This window comes from Tachysurus fulvidraco, chromosome 2 (assembly GCF_022655615.1).
Source record: "Tachysurus fulvidraco isolate hzauxx_2018 chromosome 2, HZAU_PFXX_2.0, whole genome shotgun sequence".
Classification (NCBI taxonomy): domain Eukaryota; kingdom Metazoa; phylum Chordata; class Actinopteri; order Siluriformes; family Bagridae; genus Tachysurus; species Tachysurus fulvidraco.
In genome coordinates, this window is record NC_062519.1 from 22,615,826 (window position 1) to 22,640,478 (window position 24,653).

The 24,653-nt window shown below is 40.1% G+C and overlaps 1 protein-coding gene across 3 annotated transcripts in view; it reads right to left on the minus strand.

The window, feature by feature from the left end:
* Nucleotides 1–24,653, minus strand: part of LOC113646190 (protein kinase C-binding protein NELL1) — a 183,209-nt gene that overhangs the window by 94,044 nt on the left and 64,512 nt on the right. For all 3 annotated transcript variants that reach the window (XM_047802902.1, XM_047802903.1, XM_027152256.2), the window contains exons 5-6: nucleotides 12,589–12,685; nucleotides 2,210–2,282 (exon numbers count right to left, since the gene is read on the minus strand). In XM_047802902.1, coding sequence (XP_047658858.1) covers nucleotides 2,210–2,282; nucleotides 12,589–12,685 — 170 coding nt within the window. The remainder of the gene's footprint in view (nucleotides 1–2,209; nucleotides 2,283–12,588; nucleotides 12,686–24,653) is intronic.

A 24,653-nucleotide genomic window follows, 5' to 3' on the forward strand; every position in this document is an offset into this window, starting at 1 on the left:
ATTAGGGTGTGATTAATAGTTGTTTAGTGTGTGATTACCCAGTGTTTAGGGTGTGATTAGTGGTTGTTTAACGTGTGATTAGCCAGTGTTTAGGTTGTGATTAGTGGTTGTTTAGCATGTGATTAGCCAGTGTTTAGGGTGTGATTAGTGGTTGTTTAGTGTGTGATTAGGGTGTGATTAATAGTTGTTTAGTGTGTGATTAGCCAGTGATTATCTTGTGTTTAGCGTGTGATTAGCCAGTGCTTAGTGTGTGATTAGTGGTTGTTTAGCGTGTGATTAGCCAGTGATTATCTTGTGTTTAGCCTGTGATTAGCCAGTGATTAGCCAGTGATTAATAGCTGTTTAGTGTGTGATTAGCCTGTGATTTGTGGCTGGTTAGCGTGTGATTAACCTGTGATTAGCCAGTGCTTAGTGTGTGATTAGTGGTTGTTTAGCATGTGATTAGCCAGTGTTTAGTGTGTTATTAGTGGTTGTTTAGCGTGTGATTAGGGTGTGATTTGCGTGTTTGGCTTGTGATTAGCATCTAATTTGTGGCTGGTTAGCGTGTGTTTAACCTGTGATTAGCCAATGTTTAGGGTGTGATTAGTGGTTGTTTAGCATGTGGTTAGCCAGTGATTATCTTGTGTTTAGCATGTGATTAACCAGTAATTATAGTGTCTGATTTGTGGCTATTTAGCGTGTAATTAACCTGTAATTAGCCAGTGTTTAGTGTGTGGTTAGTGGTTGTTTAGCGTGTGATTAGCCAGTGATTAGCCTGTGTTTAGTGGTTGTTTAGCCTGTGATTAGCCAGTGATTAGCCTGTGTTTAGCATGTGATTAGCCTGTGTTTAGCGTGTGATTAGCCTGTGTTTAGCGTGTGATTAGACAGTGATTAGGATGTGATTAATAGCTGTTTAGTGTGTGATTAGCCTGTGATTTGCATGTGTTTGGCTTGTGATTAGCATCTAATTTGTAGCTGGTTAGCGTGTAATTAGCTAGTGTTTAGGGTGTGATTAGTGGTTGTTTAGCATGTGATTAGCCAGTGATTAGCTTGTGTTTAGCATGTGATTAGCCTGTGTTTAGTGTGTGATTTGTGGCTATTTAGTGTGTGATTAGCCTGTGATTTTATACTCATTCATACTTTCGTTCCGTGTTAAAGTGCGCCACAACTGTTTCATCTTTGGACTACAGATGATTTATTTACCGAGCTCCCTCCTTGTGTACCACGTGTGAAAAGCTGACTGATTAATGATGGAATAAAGTGTGTGCAGCATGTGAGCTTTAATGTTCAGAATTTAGTGCTCAGCAGCTAGTTTAGGTGTCTCCAAGATTACGGTAACATTATTTATAAATCATGAACCTGAACTTAGTCGTGTAATTGGTGTTTGACATGCAGCACATCATGCTCTTGATTTAGCTACTTCTGATAAACCGTTTAACACTCATTCGGCTCGGAAGCTGAGAACACTGATCTCGCACTAATGAACTGCTACATAACATTCGGAATTCCGCACCGTGACGCGATGTGTTTGTGTGTGCGTGAGACCGCATGTTATTTCACCTTTACCGAACTAAACTGCTCTGCTAGTGTGAATTTAATGCCAATATAATCAGTGGCAAAATATATTTATTACAAAGGGAAGTTTAATTAAAGTATTTGGGAGAAATCCCATGTTCAGGAACTGTTCAGGACAAAACAGTAATTATACAATGAATATTTTATGTTAAATTGGATTAAGCAAATAAAGATAGAATAAGGAGCTGAGCGTAAGACAAAGCCGTGAGGAGGAGCTGAAGGAGATTATAAGGACATGGGGGAATGAATAGATTAGTGGTTAAAGTGTTGGACTACTGCGCAAAAAGTTCCCAGGTCCACCAAGCTACCACTGCTGGGCCCTTGAGCAAGGCCCTTAACAATCAATTGCTCAGTTGCTCTGGATAATGATGTCTGCCAAATACCGTTAATGTAAATAGAGACAGCGAGAAACAGGAAAGTGAGACATGGGGGGGGAAGCGAGTGCAAGAGAAAGATGGAGGAGAATGAGATTAGAATCTATATTCAGAGCAGGATCAAAAATCTGAGCCTGTAGCTATTCATCACAGTAATAATTAAGACACAGAATGAATTTCTTTATTAAAAATCAGTCACATGAGCAAAGCTGGGTCCCTCATAGAGGAGAGAAAAGGAGGAAAGTAAGCTTGTAATCGACATAAACCTGAAATCCACTTACTGCGATTAAGGCTGGGACACTGCACCATGTAGCCGTTTGAAGAAAAAACAAATCTGACATCCTGCATCGAGCCCTGCAGAATGAGAGAGAGAGAAAGAGAGAGAGTGTATGTGAGTGAGAGAGAGTGTGAGTGAGAGAGGAAGAGAGAGCGAGCGAGAGAGACAGAGAGAGAAAGAGAGAGTGAGAGAGAGAGAGTATGTTTGTGTGTGTGTGTGTGTGTGTGTGTGTGTGTGTGTGTGTGTGTGTGTGTGTGTGTGTGTGTGTGTGTGTGTGTGTGAGAGAGAGAGAGAGAGAGAGAGAGAGAGAGAGAGAGAGAGAGAGAGAGAGAGAGAGAGAGAGAGAAGAGAGAGAGATTAAGGATTAAGTCCCATAACTGAAAGTGTAACTGATAAGATCGCTGTCATTTCTGCCAGAATAACTTTTTCCGGAATAATTTTGAAAAGGTTCATTTTAATTGACAACAATGACAAAGATACGATCAGACGAGTTTAGCTCAGTAATTAATAGAAATCTTCATTAAATTCATCTGATAAAGTAGAAACAAATAGTTTTCTCTTTGTATTGAATTCAGTGTCTGGTATTTAAAAAAGCAGGAAGAGGGGAAAAAAAGCAAGCAGACTTAAACTCTGGACAAACGGAGAATTTAGGGAGATCAAACAGACAGGTACAGTAATGGCGCCGTCAGCTACGGTAACATGGAGGTCGACTGTAGAATTTATAATACACGTGTAGTTTCATTAAAGCCTCCACCCCCACCCCGACCCATGGACTTCCATGACTTTGTTATCTAAGAGATCTATGCCAGTACTTAGGATAGAGTAGAAAACCAATAATCAATAAATATTATTTAATATTAAAGCTAACCTTGTGCAGATTCTCAGCTTGAGTGTATTTACTTCCAGATCAGAGAATAAACTAAACCCCAGCCTTCCTCACTCTCACAGGGGGTTCAGTAAGCTGTTCTTAATGTTTTTAAACAATATTGCTAACATAATTCAACACCACATAAGACTCTCACATAAAACTGCGGAGTCTGGATGTATTCTGTTCTTTGCATCATATGAGTTTTATTTCCTCGGTGGCTTACATGAAAATTTAAATATATTTCTATTGGAATGCATCTGAACGCAATGCGACACCTCCACATACAATACACACTCCCTATACAATACACACCCCCTATATTACACACTCCCTATACAATACACACTCCCAATACAATACACACCCCCTATATTACACACCCCCTATACAATACACACCCCCTATATTACACACTCCCCTATACAATACACACCCCCTATATTACACACTCCCCTATACAATACACACCCCCTATATTACACACTCCCTATACAATACACACTCCCTATACAATACACACCCCCTATATTACACACTACCTATACAATACACACCCCCTATATTACACACTCCCCTATACAATACACACCCCCTATATTACACACTCCCTATACAATACACACCCCCTATATTACACACTCCCTATACAATACACACTCCCTATACAATACACACCCCCTATATTACACACTCCCTATACAATACACACTCCCTATATTACACTCCCTATATTACACTCCCTATATTACACACCCCCTATATTACAAACTCCCTATACAATACACACCCCCTATATTACACTCCCTATACAATACACACCCTATTCAATACACACCCTTTATATTACACACTCCCTATACGACACACTCCCCATACAATACACACACCCTATACGACACACTACCTATACAATACACACCCCCTATATTACACACTCCCTATACAATACACACCCCCTATATTACACACTCCCTATACAATACACACTCCCTATACAATACACACCCCCTATATTACACTCTCTATACAATACACACCCCTATACAATACACACCCCCTATATTGCACACTCCCTATACGACACACTCCCCATACAATACACACCCCCTATATTACACACTCCCTATACAATACACACTCCCTATACAATACACACTCCCTATACAATACACACCCCCTATATTACACACTCACTATACAATACACACTCCCTATACAATACACACCCTCTATATTACACACTCCCTATACAATACACACTCCCTATAAAATACACACCCCCTATATTACACACTCCCCATACAATAGACACTCCCCATACAATACACACCCCCTATATTACACACTCCCTACACAATACACACTCCATATACAATACACACTCCCCATACAATACACACCCCCTATATTACACACTCCCTATACAATACACACTCCCTATACAATACACACTCCCTATATTACACACTCCCTATACAATACACACACCCTATATTACACACTCCCTATACAATACACACTCCCTATACAATACACACTCCCTATACAATACACACTCCCTATATTACACACTCCCTATACAATACACACACCCTATATTACACACTCCCTATACAATACACAATCCCTATACATTTCACACTCCCTATACAATACACACCCCATATACAATACACACTCCCCATACAATACACACTCCCTATACAATACACACTCCCTATATTACAGACTCCCTATACAATACACACACCCTATATTACACACTCCCTATACAATACACAATCCCTATACATTTCACACTCCCTATACAATACACACCCCATATACAATACACACTCCCTATACAATACACACCCCCTGTATTACAAACTCCCTATATTACACACCCCCTATATTACACACTCCCTATACAATACACACACCGTATACAATACACACCACCTATATTACACACTCCCTATACAATACACACCCCCTATATTACACACTCCCCATACAATACACACTTCCTATATTACACATTCCGTTTAAGACACCTCCCCATACAATACACACCCCCTATATTACACACTACCTATACGACACCTCCCCATACAATACACACTTCCTATATTACACATTCCGTTTAAGACACCTCCCCATACAATACACACCCCCTATATTACACACTACCTATACGACACCTCCCTATATTACACACTACCTATACGACACCTCCCCATACAATACACACTTCCTATATTACACATTCCGTTTAAGACACCTCCCCATACAATACACACCCCCTATATTACACACTCCCTATACGACACCTCCCTATATTACACACTCCCTATACGACACCTCCCATACAATACACACTCCCTATAGTACACAATTCCCTTTAAGACACCTCCTCATACATTACACACCCCCTATATTACACACCTCCCTATATTACACACTCCCTATACGACACCTCCCCATACAATACACACTCCCTATACAACACCTCCCCATACAATACACACTCCCTATACGACACCTCCCCATACAATACACACTCCCTATACAACACCTCCCCATACAATACACACTCCCTACACGACACCTCCCCATACAATACACACTTCCTATAGTACACAATTCCCTTTAAGACACTTCCCCATACATTACACACCCCCTATATTTCACACTCCCTATACGACACCTCCCTATATCACACACTCCCTATACAATACACACCCCCTATATTACATACTCCCTATACGGCACCACCCTATAGCACACACCCCCTATATAACACCACCCTATATCACACACCCCCTATACGACACCACCCTATATTACACAGCCCTATATTACACACTCCCTATACGAAACCTCCCCATACAGTACACACTCCCTATATTACACCACCCCATACAATACACACTCCCTATATTACACACTCCCTATACGACACCTCCACATACAATACACACTCCCTATACGACAACTCACCATACAATACACACTTCCTATATTACACCTCCCCATACAATACACACTCCCTATACAACACCTTCCCATACAATACACACTCCCTATATTACACACTCGCTACACAACACCTTCCCATACAATACACACTCCCTATATTACATACTCGCTACACAACACCCCCCTATACAATACACACTCCCTATACAACACCTCCCCATACAATACACACTCCCTACATTACACCTCCCCATACAATACATACTCCCTACATTACACCTCCTCATACAATACACACTCCCTATATTACACCCCCCCTACAAAACACCTCCCCATATATTCACACCCTCTATACAACACCTCCCTATACAATACACACCCCCTATATGACACCTCTCCATACAATAAACTATACAACACCTCCCTATACAATACACACCCACTATACAATACACACCCCTTATATGTGACACCTCTCCATACAATACACACCCCCTATATGACACCTCTCCATACAATACACACCCCCATATGACACCTCTCCATACAATACACACCCCCTACATGACACCTCTCCATACAATACACACCCCCATATGACACCTCTCCATTCAATACACACTCTATACAACACCTCCCTATACAATGCACACCCCCTATACAATACACTCACCCTATATGACACCTCCATATACAATACACACCCCTTTTACAATACACACCTCCTATACGACACCTTTTCATTACCCCCCGCCCAATATATGACATCCCCCCACCCCATAGAACCTTCTAGTCTCTCCCTAGCTGAGTCATTCTTCTGTGGATTGCAGGCACAAGCCTGGTCTGTGTGAAGTGCAGTGAGAGTTAATCCTGCAAGCACTGCTTTAATAACGAAGAAGGACCATTTGATCTTTAAGGATAAACAGGTGTAGTACATAAAGAATGGCTCGGTTTATGGCATTAAAGTGGGTTAAGAGAAAGCTGGACTTTTTAAATGTGTATCTACATCTCTCACAATCTGTGCTGAGAAGTGTACAAACACTAATAATAATAATAATAATAATAATAATAATAATAATAATAATAATAATAATAATAATAATAATAATAATAATAATAATGTCAGTTTGCAGCAGTACATGACCTAGAAATAAAAGTTTTCTATTTATTCAAACAAACAAACCAACAAACAAAAACAAACAAACAAACAAACAAACAAACAAACAAACAAACAAACAAATAAATAAAAAATAATGTCTATTACTGCACTGTTAAATGTTTTTAAATGGAATAAAATATTTCTCTATTTACATTTATAATTTTTCTCTCGCTGTTTTACCAACGTTTTATTCTGTTCTGTTAAAATTCAATTCTATTCCTATTACACTTTTAACAATGGACACTGTCCACAGAAGCAGCTTTACAGAAATCTAGAAAGACATTGAGATTTAGATCCTTAACGAGCACGTCAACAGCGCGATAACAGTGATGAGGTAAAACTCCCTGAGAGAACACGAGGACTCGTAAGGGAATTCGTCCTCTTATTGCGATAACAATCAAAATATAATTCAACACACAACCTTATGTAGCAAGTAGCAGATGTGTCTAATTGTTTCTGTAAATGGGGAAATTACACACCTGAAAACATACCCTGACTAATCAAGGTGACGCTGCCAGTGTGGACTTGTAATTAAGATTTCTGATTGACTGCAAGGAAAACATTTGCTAAAAAAATGCAATTCTAGAAAATATTGCCCTGTTTAGACGGGGTCACGGGGAGCCTGTGCCTATCTCAGGCGTCATCAGGCATCATGGCAGGATACACCCTGGACAAAGTTGAGTAAATATTAACTTTCTGAAATATTCCCAAACAATATTTCTGAAAAGCTTTAACATAATAATTACTGTTAATAATAAAGTAAACAATATACAAACATATAGCATTGTAACATCTGCAGTTATTGTTTATATGTATATTTTTTTATAATTATGGGTTTCTTTTTTTTTTTAATTCATTTGAGGCAAAGTTTGATAATCCCGAATGACAAACTTTGTTTTCATAACCACTGTAGCTTAACCGTTATCAACAGAAAAAGAACACTGATGGGCGTGGCCAGTCTTCAACATCCTAGTTTCATACCAATTCATGCAAATAGATATGGCACAGTCATCACGCCCCACCTTAGACAATCCTAGCTAGCTGAAAGGCAGCAGCAAACAAAAAATGTCTAGAGAACAGAACCAGAAATCTAAATACGATTTTAGATTTTAGCTAGATAAAGTGTTAGACAGCAAGTGGGCAAAAGTCTTTTAGCTACCTAGCTAACATTAGCCAGCCAGCTGCTAACAGAGTGAGGAGTTACATTTCAGTAAGCGTAGGAGTTACATTTCAGTAATAAGGTAAGCGGCTAACATAAGCTAGCTTGCTAAAATACAGTTTAGAGAGGTTGATCTTCCACAGAAACCAAGAACAGTAAATACATCTTGTAAAACCTGACAATATCATAATTGAGATTAAAGGTTGGTTACTAGCTGGTTGTGCTGGTCCCTGCAAATCATCCTGCCTAACAGACATTTGCAACCTGAATATTACTAACGCTTTAATTCCTCAAGCATTATAATATTGTAATGTTACAATCGTTAAACAGCGAACAAACCAATAGATGCAATAAAAACTAATTAAAAAAGATATTAAAAGAAATAATATATTCGAAGAGTTCAACCGTACAATAGCAATTCTCAAACAACTAATTTTTCTCACTATATTAGCATTATTGCATAAATAATGATACAAGTAATTAACTGAGAGTGTATTAGATAAAAGATAAAATAAAAAGAGTTCCTTGTAGCGAACCGTATAAGCACAATTATAAATTCATTCAAACTTTCATTGAAGCATGCAGCTTCCCTCCATGAAAACTTGGCCTATTATTAAAGCCCAGACCAAGGCTTTTCTGTGCTGGAGAACATCACAACGCAGCCAATTACTTAGCAATGTTTTCATTATTTCATCCTAATGTAAAAATCTTCAATTGTTTCCAGAGCTTTCTGGGGTTTTACACAACCAACCATTCAGTAACCAGACTCCTTATTGAGCTTGTATTCACAAATTGTCATCTAGGTTCAGAATCTGATGATATACCAACAATGTTACATAAACTTCTGTTGTGTATTGTACAATAAAATGGTCACAACTGTTAGAACCTTTATACAGTTACACTTGAAGAGCTTAATGATAGCTATTACCTACTTTGCACCCTGCAAGATCTCTTAGCCTTTCAGCCAGAGGCTTTGTGAGGTACACAAATCAGTTTTTGTTGCAAGGCACTTCTGCTAATCGAGACGCTTCAGACTTTTTTCCACTTTAGCCACAATTTACACTTTTTTTAGGAACTTGCTCCTTACAACCACTTGCTGTTTCATTATTAAAAAATGGTTCTCAGAGCAAGTCCTCAGGGAAACACCCAATCCCTTCATTTGTTTATTCCACTTAAGTCCAGATAAGTCACAATATTCTCAAGAATTCCACAGTAGCCTTTGGACAGTTTCTCAGAGTGGAATACCACTGGGTGGAGCTTTAGTTTCACTCCAAACCCATGGGGGGTGTACTGCTTCTATACCAGTCTCTGAGGCATTAACTCCTAAAATAAATGGCTTCGATGGGTCTGGATGGGAGCAGTGGTGAATGTAGTATTCAGCTTCTTTAAGGCCTCATCTGGTGCTGTGTTCCATACCAAATGCTTAAGTCCCTTCTGCAGGTGGTATGTGGAGTGGAGATGGAACTAAAGCAGCCTGCACCCTGCAGGCTGGTTACAGCTGAAGTTTGCAAACCCTAGGAATCTTTTAAACTCTTTGACCATTGTGAAAGTAGGCTATTCTGTGGTTACAGTACCTTTCCTGGTACACAACTACCCCTTGCAACCAAGGATATCCCATAAAGAAGATGAAAGTGACGTGACATACGGCTAAGTATGGTGACCCATACTCTGAATTCGTTCTCTGCATTTGACCCATCCAAAGTGCACACACACAGCAGTGAACACACACACACACCGTGAACACACACCCGGAGCAGTGGGCAGCCATTTATGCTGCGGCGCCTGGGGAGCTCGGTGCCTTGCTCACGGGCACCTCAGTCATGGCCGGCGAGACTCGAACCCACAACCTTAGTATTACGAGTCAGACTCTCTAACCATTAGGCCATGACTTGCCCCAGATAGTGGACAAATGGAACTTTTACACAGAGGGACTAGCTAGATGTGTGTATTTGACTTTGATCTGGTAGAGCCATTGATAATCAATACATGGTGGGGGAGCTGCAGCAGTGTTTATGGCAATGGAAAAACCACTTCCATAATTTCCATGTCACTCAGTGATATGAGGGTTGTGAAGTTGCATCCAGCGGAATCATCCAGAGGATGATAGGGTGCTTGGCAATGACCATAAAAAACATGTTTTTGATGAAAGGCCCTGACTTGGAGCAAAAGAGGTTTGGTGTATAACATAAAAGTTCCATTTTCTGTATCTCTCAATCAATGACACAAAATTTGAGGAGATGCTGTAGGGATTGTGTGGGTATGTTGAACTTCACGACTGCATTGTGATCCAGGAAATATCCTGCTATTCTCCAGACGATCAGGTTTGAGAAGACAGGATCATAATCTGAATATTTAATCCATATATTTAATGTGAATTATTGTTGAAACAAAATAGACTCACATTACAGGGTGCATGTGGAGATGGAGGTCCTCTCTGTGGGAATGGATTTGGTCTTTTCATAGAGAGGACCGTGTCACAAATGATGTCATGACTGCAGTAGTAACACATCATTTCTCACATTCAGAGGAGCTCAGACAGGTCTACCCTAGCACCATGGGTTTTTCGAGTTCCAGTGTACTACTCACCTTCCCTTTAAGCACTTGGCAGTTACAGATGAGATGGTCCATATGAATGGCTCAATCAATCAAGGGATCGAGAGGCAATTTGTCATTATTGCAAATCCGTTCAGTGAGCAGTATTTGATTGAGGCCTTAGTAGAAAAAGGCTTTAAGTGCAAGCTAATTCCATCTTCTTCCTGCAGCAGGGTTTCAGAACTCCGCAGCATATTCAGCTACATTTCTCCTGTGTTGTTCAACCGTCAAGAGTTGCTCACCAATGTCCTTGCCATTGTGGATGTGATCGAAAACTCATCTGTGCATTTCCTTAAAGTGGCCATGTGATGAAATTATATCTTTGATACCAGTCAGCAATAGCCCACTTCAAGACTATTCCTGTGTGAAAGCTGGTTAACCAAGCAATCTTCTGTTGACCTAAGACACCCACTTGGACAAAGACGTACAGTGAACACTGTTGCTGTTCTTCTACAGTAGCAAGAGGTCATGTGATGTGCGAAGAGTAATTCAAGGGCAAAGTGTAAAAGCTGGGAAACAAGATGAGAATAAAATCAAGAATACCAGACACAGATTTGGAAGACTCTGTAAGATCAGGTAAGTGTACATTAAGCATTAAATCTCATTGAGGCAATGTTCCAAGTTAGTTTATATAGTGCACCTAGTTTATTTAGTGCACCTTTTTAGAATCCAGGTGAGTGTGAAGGTGCTGGTGGCATGAGCTGGGGATTGTAGTCCATGTCAGCCATGTTTGTTGGCTAGGCATGTAGGAATGTACATTATGGCTGAATATGTGAGTACAAGAACAGGGTTTGCAATTGTCATAATAAATGTCATAATAAATGTGAATTTAAGTAAAGTAAATCTCTTTAAACTAGAACTTGCAGCTACGTTGCTTCAGAGAATCCTTAAGAACCAACAAGGATTTGTTTAGGAAACCGAAGTAGGATGAACATGTTTTCTCCAGCCTCTAATTAACAAATAGATTTCCCCCAGGAATGCACAATGTATCAGGTGGCTATTTTTTTCTGAGCCGTGTTCCACATCCCACTGTACTTCCTATTCTCCAAACTGGTGGTTCTGGAGCATTATAAAGCACACGAACACAGACAAAACTTTTATAATTAGCCATCCTTTAGACCAGAAAATTCAGCTCTAAAATGTAAACAGAGAATCACCAAACCTTCATTTCCACCATCTTTGCAGTGCCTTGGTTTCCGATAAGCACAGAAAAAATAGGAAATATCGTTATATAACCTGTCACTTCAGGGACGCAATAATCACCATCTCTTATGTTGTGTTTGTTTTCAGTTTTGTAACCATTCTGTTTTGTAACCAAAATGTGATATCTCTCTGAAAACCTTTAACATTTTTACCAATGCGAAGAACAACCCACGTAAATAAAAGAAAGATTGACTCCACTGGTCTTTCTCTAAAACTGGAGTTGCCAAGTGTACAGTATGTTTCTTTTCTTTGGGTTACTGAAATGGACAGAGTTCAAATATATAGACAGCTCACTGGTCATGTGATCATGCATTAGTTCATGGAGAACAAGTGACATCAAAAGCGAACAATTACTTCGATAGCAAATATTGGTAACTCCATGACGGCACATGTAAGTGCACAACGGTGGAAGGCTACAAGAAGTTTAAGATGATGCTTTACCTTAAAGAGTCCATGTCCTTGGCTGCGTTGTCCGATCCAAATTCTGCTTCCTGCAGATAAATTCATCTCAAAAGGGCCTAGCTCTCGCTCGTATATCCTGCCAATGAAAGACAAACATATGATTAAAATAGCCTCCATACTTGAAGCTTATGTTTTTCCTGTTTGCTGCTGATGCAACTATCAACCATCAACCTCTTCAGTGGAACTTTTCATCTGCATGAGTGGCAGATTTTCGTTTTCTAAAAAATAAGAAATACACACACGCTTTTTCAGCACACACAACACACACACACACCTGATGTGACAGGAATAGTGATCAAATAAGTTTAAATAACAAATTCAATAGCAAAGGATGAATGTGTTTACACATCAGTTTTTTCCCTTACTCCTTCCCTCAGATGAAATAGAATTCAGAGCTAAAAAAGTTCTCGTGCGTTCTCTTTCACTTTCTCTCCTGACTACCACAGGGTGGGGGTGGGGGTATTGTATTAACACCTCGTTCATGCTGACTGACTGCAAAAAAAATCACCAAGACATGGAGCATAAAGCAGAAATCAATGTTTCACCTGACAGCTCTCAGACTTACAGCTCACTGAGTTCTTCTATAAATCCTCCACCAAAACCAGACAGCAGAAACACACTTTCCTACAGTAACGCCCACCTTTCTAAAGGAGAAACATATACCTTTCTCAAGGAAAAACACTCTTTTTCTTGCTGGATGAAATGATAATAAAATCATACACTTTTTTTCAGGACACTGTAATCGGTAAAGGTTGGTCAGGTCATTAACAGCATGAGAAACATAGAACCTTTCGGTGCCTTGCTCAAGGGCACCTCAGTCATGGTATTGCCAGCCAGAGACTCAAACCCACAACCTTAGGGTTAGGTATCAAACTCTCTAACCATTAGGCCACGACTTCCCCAAATGACCTTCTCATTATTGAACCACTTTTATATACAAAACCTTATTCACCCCTTTAGATTGCCTGTCTAATGACCATCACCTGGATCCTGTATGGACATGGTCATAGTGGGCTACTGGGATGGGATATGTTGTCCCTGTAGAACATGGAGAAATTACATGCTGATGCCTGAAACTTGAATTTCTTCAAAGATCAATAAAGTATCTCTCTCTCTCTCTCTCTCTCTCTCTCTCTCTCTCCCGCTATCTCCATCTATCTATAGCAGCAGTGCAGAGGGTGAGGATGACACACTATTCGTAGAGTACCACATCATGGTAGGGCCAAAACCACTGGAAAATTTGTCGGCCAAGTCTCTTCACATGGGAGTTGCCTGCGTCGTTCCTTCGTAACACATTATTGCATAGCTAAAGTCTGGTCTAAATGATAGTTGAGAAAGTACTGCAAGGTAAAATATGTCATTAACAAAACTAGTTGAAATGGCCTTGATAGAAACCCCAAGGTGACTACTGAATCCTCTGGTGTGTGCTTTAGCCAAGGCATACAGTTCTTCCAGTCTTTTCCCTGAGATGATCACTAGCAAGAAGGTAGTCTTCTGAGTCTCCTTCCCACTTTAGTTTGGCATTCTGTAGGAGAGGAGGAAAGGTGTGAGGAGGAGAAGATACACAGGGCTTCTGGGAGGAGGCTGTTGGAAGGAGGAGTCTTGATCCCATCAAATGAACGGTACCATCCATGGTGTGCTGTGATGCCCTACAATGGTCATGACATTTCCCTTTAATGTAGATAGGGATGTTCTTGTCTAGCAGTATCTACAGGAAGGTTGGTACTCTAGGAGCCATTTATAGGACAGCGGCATGGATCCGGTCTCTTTAGATGAACTGCTGTTAAGCTGCTTTGGGAATTGTTAAAAGCACTATACAAATAAATTGAACTGAATGCTGCAGCATTCAACCAGTCACCTGCCCAATCCAAGGGCCAAATTCTGGGAGATCTGGCTGAGGATGCTATATCAGCTAAACATAGCAACATACTGTAGGTATTTCCTGCAACATCAAAAAGAGAGAAGAAGAAATTCAAAAAGAAATTCACCCGTGCGCTCACAATGTGTGCCTGATTATTATGCTCAAAACAGTGACACCTTTTAAAGTGACTGAAACACATCCATTAGCATGCTAATGCAATTACGCTAGAGGCACAACACAGATTTGATGAACTGTGAGCACAGCCATTAAGCACTCATTTCAGTTACAGACAATAAACACAGATTATTAAAAACCGAATATGCAAGAATACCGATAAGAACAAAAAAACAAAAAAACAAGAAGAATAGTTTTTGTTTTTCATATGTCTTCAGTTCAGTCCATTATGGTTTATTTGTACAATGGCACTTACGTGTTTACGAGAGAAACGTGTGTTTATTACTTCAGGATTGTTATAGTGCATGTAGAGGCACGCGTGACAAACAGCGATGTTCTGTAATAATTCACGAAAGTGCAGACAAATGCGAATTCTGCACAAATAGCACCGACGCAGAAAACGCAGCTTTACCTTTAACAGACAAGTACGAAGCGTGAACATCCCTCTTGCAATTATCTCTAGGTTCTAACATTATTCTGAAGCCAAGTCGTGTATCCCTGCTCACAGTACACCACAACGTTAAACCTGAGTAACCCCTAAGAGGCCAAAAATAAGTCAGACTCTAGCTATTTACAGGGCTGTGTTACAGGAAGTGCGACAACAGGCCTCATTCACCAACCCAGAGGGTTTCTATTAATGGAATCATTGAAACAGTAAAAATACTGAAACAGAGACCCCATGTAAATCTATATCAGATAAGACATCTTGGAGGATGCTGCAGGATCGACCATGGTCATGAAGTGAAGTGACAGTGACATACGGCTAAGTACGGTGACCCATACTCAGAATTCGTTCTCTGCATTTAACCCATCCAAAGTGCACACACACAGCAGTGAACACACACACGGAGCAGTGGGCAGCGGGCATGCTGCGGCGCCCGGGGAGCAGTTGGGGGGGATTCGGTGCCTTGCTCAACGGCACCTCAGTCGTGGCCGGCCCGAGACTCGAACCCACAACCTTTGGGTTACTCTCTAACTAGTCAGACTCTCTAACCATTAGGCCACGACTTCCATGAACATTAACAAGGCTTAGAAATTGGTCCAAGGCACACAAAACTATTTTAACACTGTTTCTCAGATGCCAAATAAATGTTTTGTTCCATCCATGTAGAACATTGAATATTTTTGTCAATCACACTCCTCAGTGGTTTTAATATGAAAATGTTTATATGTTCATATGAAAGTAGACACTCTACTCTAGGGCATAAATTCATAGAAATGTTGTTAAAAAAAAATAAATAAATTTTCCCCACACAAATGTTTGTATCTTTAAAGTAAACGGTGCAATCAAACCCATTTCTGCTCTCTGAGATGCTCCACTATCACTAAAATTCTGTGTAAGGTTCTCCAACAGAGGGTAAAACACACTGAAATCCAACAGAGTCCTGACTCATTTTAGATCAAACTCACAACCAGGAAAATCATTTGTTTCTTTACACTGATTAAAAACGTCCCAGACTTCCATTTCCGCTGGAACACCGGTGTACTGGTATAACAGGTTAAACTAAATTTTCTGTGTTACATGATTGGAGGTGTTGATTATCACCTGGGGACGGTGTATATATGTTGTTTCCTCAGTGATAGCGATGTGATTTACTCAACCCTGTTCACTTGTACTTCTTTATACAGCATCGTTTTCTCCTGAAATCCCTCACGTCAGATTAATCGCTGAAAGTGATACTTTGGTCAGATAACGTTAATGAGGTGTCCAAATCATGTCCATTGCTAGCAAAATGCCCTGGAGATCAGACAAGACACAAGAGAAAGAGAGAGAAAGGAAAAATCTATCCGTGCTGTCTGTCTGTGTACATAAGCTAACATGTTTGTTATGTTGGTGGATGTATGTTAAAAAGCGTATTCATAGCAGAACCCGGTGTTTGTCTTAAGTAGCTAAATTCAGACTTTTCAAAATGGTCAAAACTATCATGTGTAATTATGTCTTCACAGCCCTGGCAGGCAAGTCTGGGGCATTTAGTGGTGGTGGTGGTGGTAAATAATAATAATGTCTGGGCTCTGTTTCTGAAGCTGACAGAGGAAAAAAGAGTCCGTCCTAAAAAAAACAAAAAAAAAAACAAACATGTTAGAAGGATAACCAAGATGAACCACTCTGTATGTTATCGCTGAATATTACTAAGAAAGTATTAAAAAAACTGATGCTCTAATATAAAATGTGAACACTTTTTTTTTTTTTTTTTACAGAAAGAGAATTCGATCCAAGTCTAAGTGGGCGGAGCTTACTCTCTGTCTCTTGTCAATCACAGTCAAACACATCAGGTGATAGATATGGAAGAGAGCAGACAGCATCATACAGAGAACAAAAACTGAATGAATGAATGAATGAATGAATGAATGAATGAATGAATGAATGAATGAATGGAATGAATGAATAAATATAGTGTTTATGTTCAGAACTTCACTCGCTGCATGTTCATTATACCGGTCCCTTTATTTTGATGGATAACACTAATGATAGGATCCTAATAATTTATAAATAATTTGGCCTGACTTGACATTCATTCATTCTCTCTCTCTCTCTCTCTCTCTCTCTCTCTCTCTCTCTCTCTCTCTCTCTCTCTCTCACACACACACACACACACACACACACACACACACAAACACAAACACACACAGACAGTTTAAGAAACTATCTTTATAAAGACTGTCAGTTCTTTTAATTTGTGTTTTTCTTCATCATGTCATGGCAACCACAGAGAATGTCCATCAAAAAAAGATTTCCTGCTTCCTCCAGGATGAATTCTCCATCATCCCGTCACACTTCTCCCTCACTTCCTCACAATAGTGGGCTATAGGTATTTAGTGTTCTCTTTAGGTTTTGCTGCAACATAATTGCACTGTCACATTTCTTTTCTCCTCCGTGATGAGTGATTTGAACAGACTGAAAAAGCAAGTTGTAGGTCATAGAAAGGACAGAGACGTCAGCAACGTCTGATTTATTTCCACCCGTTTCTCTCGGCTCTGAAGGTGTAAGCCGTCTTGGACATGTGATGTTTTAGAAGCAGGTGATAACGGAAATAAACTTGTTTTCTGTTTCTTTAATCACTTTTTTTTATAGCTGCAACAAATACTCATTCATCACCTCTCTCTCTCTCTCTCTCTCTCTCTCTCTCTCTCTCTCTCTCTCTCACACACACACACACACACACACACACACACACAGGTTAAATAAATGTCTCAGAAAGACAAAAACACAATCGACGATAAGAATCACTTTGGTAAACAATAATAAATCCATTAATAATTTGTCTTAGCTTATGCCACACATCTGCCATATAAGTGTAACCCGTTGTTACTATAGAAACCAAAACACATCAGCATGAGTGCAACATCATTAACGTTTATGCTACTTGTTTATGCTGTTATAGGAAAATCAGTAACAAAAAAATACCGTATGAAATGTTCTGTTCTGTTTCAAAAACTGACTATAACACAAAGATATCATTCTAACAAAATAAAAAAAATGAAAAAGGTGGAGCAGGTGAAAGGGGCAGGTGTAATGGGGGGCAGGGGTAATGGGGACAGGTGTAAAGAGAAAAATATTAAAACGCACAGGTGTAAAGGGACAGTTAAAAAAGTTAAAAAGTGGACAGGTGAAAAGGGACAGATGTAAGGGGTTCAGGTGTAAAGTGAGACAGGTGTAAAGTGACAGTTAAAAAGTGGACAGGTGTAAAAGGACAGATGAAAAGGGGACAGATGTAAGGGGGTCAGGTGTAAAGTGAGACAGGTGTAAAGGGACAGTTAAAAAGTGGACAGGTGTAAAGGGACAGATGAAAAGTGGACAGGTGTATAGGGGACAGGTGTAAAGAGGACAATTATAAAGGGGACAGTTTTAGAAGTGGACAAGTGTAAAGGGACATATGAAAAGGGGTCAGGTGTAAGGAGGCAGGAGTAAAGTGGGGCAGGTGTAAAGGGACAGTTAAAAAGTGGACAGATGTAAAGGGACAGATGAAAATCGGACAGGTGTAAAGGGGGACAGGTGTAATAGGGACAGGTATAAAGAGGACATTATAAAGGGGACAGGTGTAAAGGGGGACAGGTGTAATAGGGCCAGGTATAAAGAGGTCATTATAAAGGGGACAGGTATAAAGGGGGACAGGTGTAATAGGGCCAGGTATAAAGAGGTCATTATAAAGGAGACAGGTGTAAAGGGGCAGTTAAAAAGTGGACAGGAGTAAAGGTGGCAGGTGTAAAGTGAGACAGGTGTAGACGGATGAAACAAAATGCAGTGTGTGTTTACTCTATGCAGTGGTTTAGTCTTTTTTATCCATTATTTCTAGCAATTCCAATGAGACTGAGTGTGTGTTTTTGTTCTATTCACCTCATCACTCAACAGCAGACACATGGAGCAATCTGTGTAATAGCACTACTAATAACAGTCCTGGATTCAATTTGTAACTCCTGGCCCTGTTGAACCGGGGTTATATATCAAAGACTGCTTTCTGAAACTATGTCCACAGTTTTAGGCTTGGGAAACGATGAACAGGAGACAAAAAATATCTGTTCAAAATAAGAGCATGAGGACATGATAATGAAGTAGTACTCATTATACATGGCAGTACTTTTATTTTGCATTATGTTCCTCACAACGTTCATGCAAGGAATCAACCAGTTTCTGTAACAGCTGTAACTCAGCTACTAAGACCACATGCAGCCAGAAGTAAGCTTTCTGATTACAGAATAATTCTGGATGGTCTCTCTCATTAGAAGCTCACATAGATAATATCACTAGAGTAGCCTTCTTTCATCTAAAAAATATTGCTAAGAAATATGATGTTATTGCATGATGCAGAAACATTAGTCCATGCCTTTGTTACCTCTGGATGTACCAGAGAATAAACAAGCTCCAGTTAGTCCAGAACACATCAGCTCGAGTCCTAACTAGAACCAGATGATATGAACATATTACACTTTTCTTATCCTCGTTGCATTGGCTTCCAGTCAGATGTTGTATTGATTATAAAATACTATTACTCACCTATAAAGCACTTAATAGTCTCACACTTCGGTACCCGCTCTTTTTTTAACGATCCGTCATGCCTACTTCGATCAAAAGCTGCAGGCTATTTGGTAGTATCTCAAGTACAAAAGGCTACAGTAGGGGGCAGAACTTTTTCTAACAGAACCCCACAGTTATGGAGCAGCCTTCTATGTCTATGCTGAAAACATTTACCCAACTTTTCTTTGGTAATGGAGAAGATCTGAAGGGTTCATGAGCTCAGAATGTTTGGAGAACTAGGATGAAGGTTTGGATGCTGTCGCCACTCTCACAAGTTGCTCCACTTCTTCTCTCCGGACCTAACTGAACCGTCTTGATGCCCCGCCCCTGGTGGTGCACTCTGCTGGGAATAGATCTGCGTGGACAGCCTTTGACTCATGGAATTACAGAGGACAGTCTTTAAGCTGCTATTGTGTCGGTCAATGTTGTGCTCGGGACTTCATCAGTGAACATTTAAAGACTTCTTTTTTTTGCAGGAGGTAATCAGTGTTAAGTTTGTAATGAACTAAGAAATTACGCTGACCTATTAGTTCCTCAGGAGCTTTTTGTTGCACAATTAGACTCAATTATAAATCGTTGTGGAAAGGACGATATTTACCGTCACTGTCAGTGTCACCCAATCAAGGATGAGGATCACTTTTGAGCCTGGTTCCTTTCAAGGTTTTCACCTCATATCATCTCAGGGAGTTTTTCCCTTCCCGGGTCGCCTAAGGCTTGATCATTAAGGACATCTGTAAAGCTGCTTTGAGACAATGTCTATTGTTAAAAACAATATACAAATAAACTGTATTGTAGTATATAAACTACATTTATTATACTAGTATATATTTGTACAAATAAATTGTAATGGAGGATTCCTGCGAGTTTCCAACAACTGTCTGTTCCTCTACTGCATATTAGAGATGCCCTCAAGGGTTAAGGTCGGGGATCCGTTAGGGCCATTCAAAGACTTGGGAAAATTCCTGAGTGCTTGGCCCCCGTGAGTCGCTCTCTTCTCTTCTACATTTTTAAGAAGGTCAGTATGCTTAGGATCATTATCCTACTGGAAAATCCATGTCTGTTCCTTGAAATAATGAACACCAAAACCAGTTCCAGACTTTTCCAGATGGACATTTCCATCACCATGCTTTACAGTAACAATAACACGCTTCATTTGGAATAAGTTTGGTTTGAAATCTTCTCCTGTCTTTCTCCACACAGACACTACATCAGATCTTCTCCTTCTTGAGCAAATTTCTTATTCCTGAGCTTAAATGCTTGCCACCTCATTACTCTCCCTCTGTTCCCATTCTCGTCGATCCCATTTCTAATAGTTTGTAATCGTAGCCGTTAATTCTGACCGATGTCTGAAAGGAGACCCAGTTTGTTGGTGGCCTTGTTGTACGCATTCGTTTCAAATCCTTCTCCTTTAACTTTTTTTTACTACTGATCCTTGTACATAAAGACGTCTTCGTGATTTTGGGGTTACTTCTACTGGATGTACAGGATGAAGACAAATACCTTTAGCTTCATACAGATAGCAGTGACCACATGGTAAAGATCATCGCATGAACTACAGAGTAACAGTGATGACCAGAATCATAGGAAGCGTCCCAATACTTTTGGTGTCATTTCACCAACTTGGTTGTTTCTTTATGCACACAATCTTAACACAAGGAGATAAAAGTCTGTAGTGAATGGAATATATAAGACACAGAAAACACATCACATACAAATGAATAGTTTATTAAACTGACTTCTTCTCTCAGATGCACTTTTCTCAATTGTTTATCAAAAGCCAATAAACAGAAATCTAATACACATCAAATGTCTGTCGCTGACATCGACACTGACTCAGGATTCATAATGTTTCTTAGTGTGCATTTCGAAATGTAGTCTTTCTTGCTCATTCTTCCTACACACTTTCATTTCAGTACCTTGAAGGCAGAGGAAACTATGATATTAATGATATTAATATTATTATTAAAATGCACAAATTATTAGCCAGTTATTACAGGACCAGTTGATGCGGGTAAATCGTGACAGACTCCATAAGTATCCTGATTATGCTTCTGATTGTGTTAGTTAAAATAACTGTCATTTAGGATGTTAAATTCAGAAACGTGGACTTATCACTTTATATAACACACTCGAGACTGTAAGCACCCTCGAGCCATCGAGCTTACTGCAGGTTTCAGGGTTAAATGCAGCCTGTTTCTATTAAACATCACATGGCCTGAATATTTTGATGATTTTAACTCTATTTCCTGCACTTACACTTTGTGCGCTAACGTCTGGTGTATGAAGTTTAGAAGCATAGTATCGTCTCAGACAAGATTACTCACACTTTTTTTTTACTAAATCCAGAAAAGACATACTGTAGCAGGATCTCAGCGGGGTTTCTGTGATGGATGAGCGAGTCGAGACACGAAGGAGCCTTTTAGAGCATAAATGATTTTCCCAAAACTGTTTCTCTCAGGCGTCTCCTGAATAATGAGGATTTATCGACTGTTGCTTATAACACCTTGTGTTATTTTTCCCCACTGTGCAAATACAAGTCCAGTTAGCCTTCAACAAATAAACATTCAGGATCTTTATTTCAGTAGCTGAAAGACTGAAGTCAAATAAATAGTCTGGAATATTAGTGGTAGTGGTAGTGGATGTGTGGCTTATCTACTTAGAATCCAGTTAAAGATTTAGGATGTATTTAATGATGATGTGTCACAAATTGTTAAAGGCAACGGATGCAAATTCAGATTTTATTAAAACACAAACAATGTGGTAGCCTAGTGGTTAAGGTGTTGGGCTACCAATCGGAAGGTTGTGAGTTCGATTCCTACGTCCACCAAGCTGCCACTGCTGAGCCCCTGAGCAAGGCCCTTAACCATCAATTACTCAGTTGTATTAAAAAAAGAGATATGAAAAAATTTAAGTCACGCTGGAAAAGGGCATCTACTTAATGCTGTAAATGTAAAACAACCAAAATCATGAGACAAGAACCATAAACCAACACAGACGGACTAGGAGCAACAACACAACCGCACAACAATGACATCACAGGGGTGCGTGATTACTGGGGACATGCGGCATAGACATGTGACGTGCCAGGGCTGATGGGTAACAGAATTCAGGGTCATAACTGTGACATCAACAACCAGATTTCCCTGTCGAAGTACAGTAAATATAGCTTGACATGAAAACATCGACTCAAAGGAAGAGAGCAACAGTGACCTCTTGGACAACTTTTCTAAGAAATCTGAATATGCAAATCAAAATGCAGTTATTTTAAAAACGTAAGAAAACGTAACCACGATCTCTTTCTCAAGTTGCGTAAAAACCAATCGATGTTAGCAGTGTGTCTGCTGTGTAAAATCAAGCAACGACGTATTAGCTATGTTGCTATGTAGCCGAGCAAAACAAACAAAATAAAAGCTTACAATGGGGTATTAGTGGTTTGTTTGTTTGTCTGTCAGGGAGAACAAGCTAATAAAATCTGGGTGATGAAATCAGCTCCGGTTGCCAAGTGTGAGTGTTTTCAGTAGAACTGACAAAATGACGAAATTTACCTCGGACACTGTGTGTAGTACAGCAGGTGGTGGAATTCTGCTAGTGTGTGTGTATGTATGTGTGTGTTGGGTATTCATTCATTCATTTTCTACCGCTTATCCGAACTACCTCGGGTCACGGGGAGCCTGTGCCTATCTCAGGCGTCATCGGGCATCGAGGCAGGATACACCCTGGACGGAGTGCCAACCCATCACAGGGCACACACACGCACACACACACACACACACACACACACACACACACAAACACACACACACACACACACACACACTCGCATTCACTCTCACACTACGAACATTTTTCCAGAGATGCCAATCAACCTACCATGCATGTCTTTGGACCGGGGGAGGAAACCGGAGTACCCGGAGGAAACCCCCGAGGCACTGGGAGAACATGCAAACTCCACACACACAAGGCGGAGGCGGGAATCAAACCCCGACCCTGGAGGTGTGAGGTGAACGTGCTAACCACTTAGCCACCGTGCCCCCCCTGTATGTTGGGTATGTTAAATGTAAATGAGATCATTTAAACGAGATGCTTTTCTCTTTTTCATTTCGTGGAAAATTTGTCAGCCTTGTGTAGTTTTTCCTAAAAAGACAAACAGAAATATTACTGCGCAACAGTTCATTACACTGTCGCCTATCTTATTATCCCTCGCGTCAAAGTGGCACCTCGAAATAAAGTCTCGTCCTGGAAACATTAGGAGTAAAGTAGAGCAGGGAGTAAAATAATAGACACACAACCGAGAGCGAGTATACTTACAAAGAGAGGTGTACACAAGCGCTAAGCACGGGTCAAACAAAGCTGGGATCTTAAATCTGACATTTATACTGATGTAATTATGTGTAGAAGTGGGTGGTAGTTTATTTGAATTTGCAGTGCAGTACGAATAATTTTACTTAGTTTGAGGTTGCAGGTAAAAATCAGTGAGCAGATTTACACAGGAGATGAGTTTCTATATCCTCATTTTTGTTAAGAATTCATAGCAGCACTGATGATAGATTTTTTTATTCGAATCTTACTGGTTAAAAAGCAGCACAAATGTGAAAGCTTGACTTCTTTCACCTGGTTAAAGCGCTCACACCGACGTATGGATTGTTTAGCCGTGTCGTTCCCTCCGAAGGCCAAATCTTTGGGGAATCAGAAGGCAATGTCCTCCTGCCACAGCCTGACAGCCGGGAAGAAAATCTCCAGATAAATATTTGTTTGCCTTGACGAAAGAGGCAGAGCTAATCGGTTTTCTCAGGGCTGAAATAACTCTTTCCCCTGTCACCTCATTCCACACAGAGCTCGGAGCAAACAGCAGTTCAGAGCACACACCTGACTGTCCTCGAGTGAAATATCACACAAATCTGATCTTTTGCTTGGACTAGAGGCCAGGAGGAGTACAAATTCCAGCACGAACACAAAGCCACTCCATCCGTATTTTGCACTATTCAAACTGGCCAC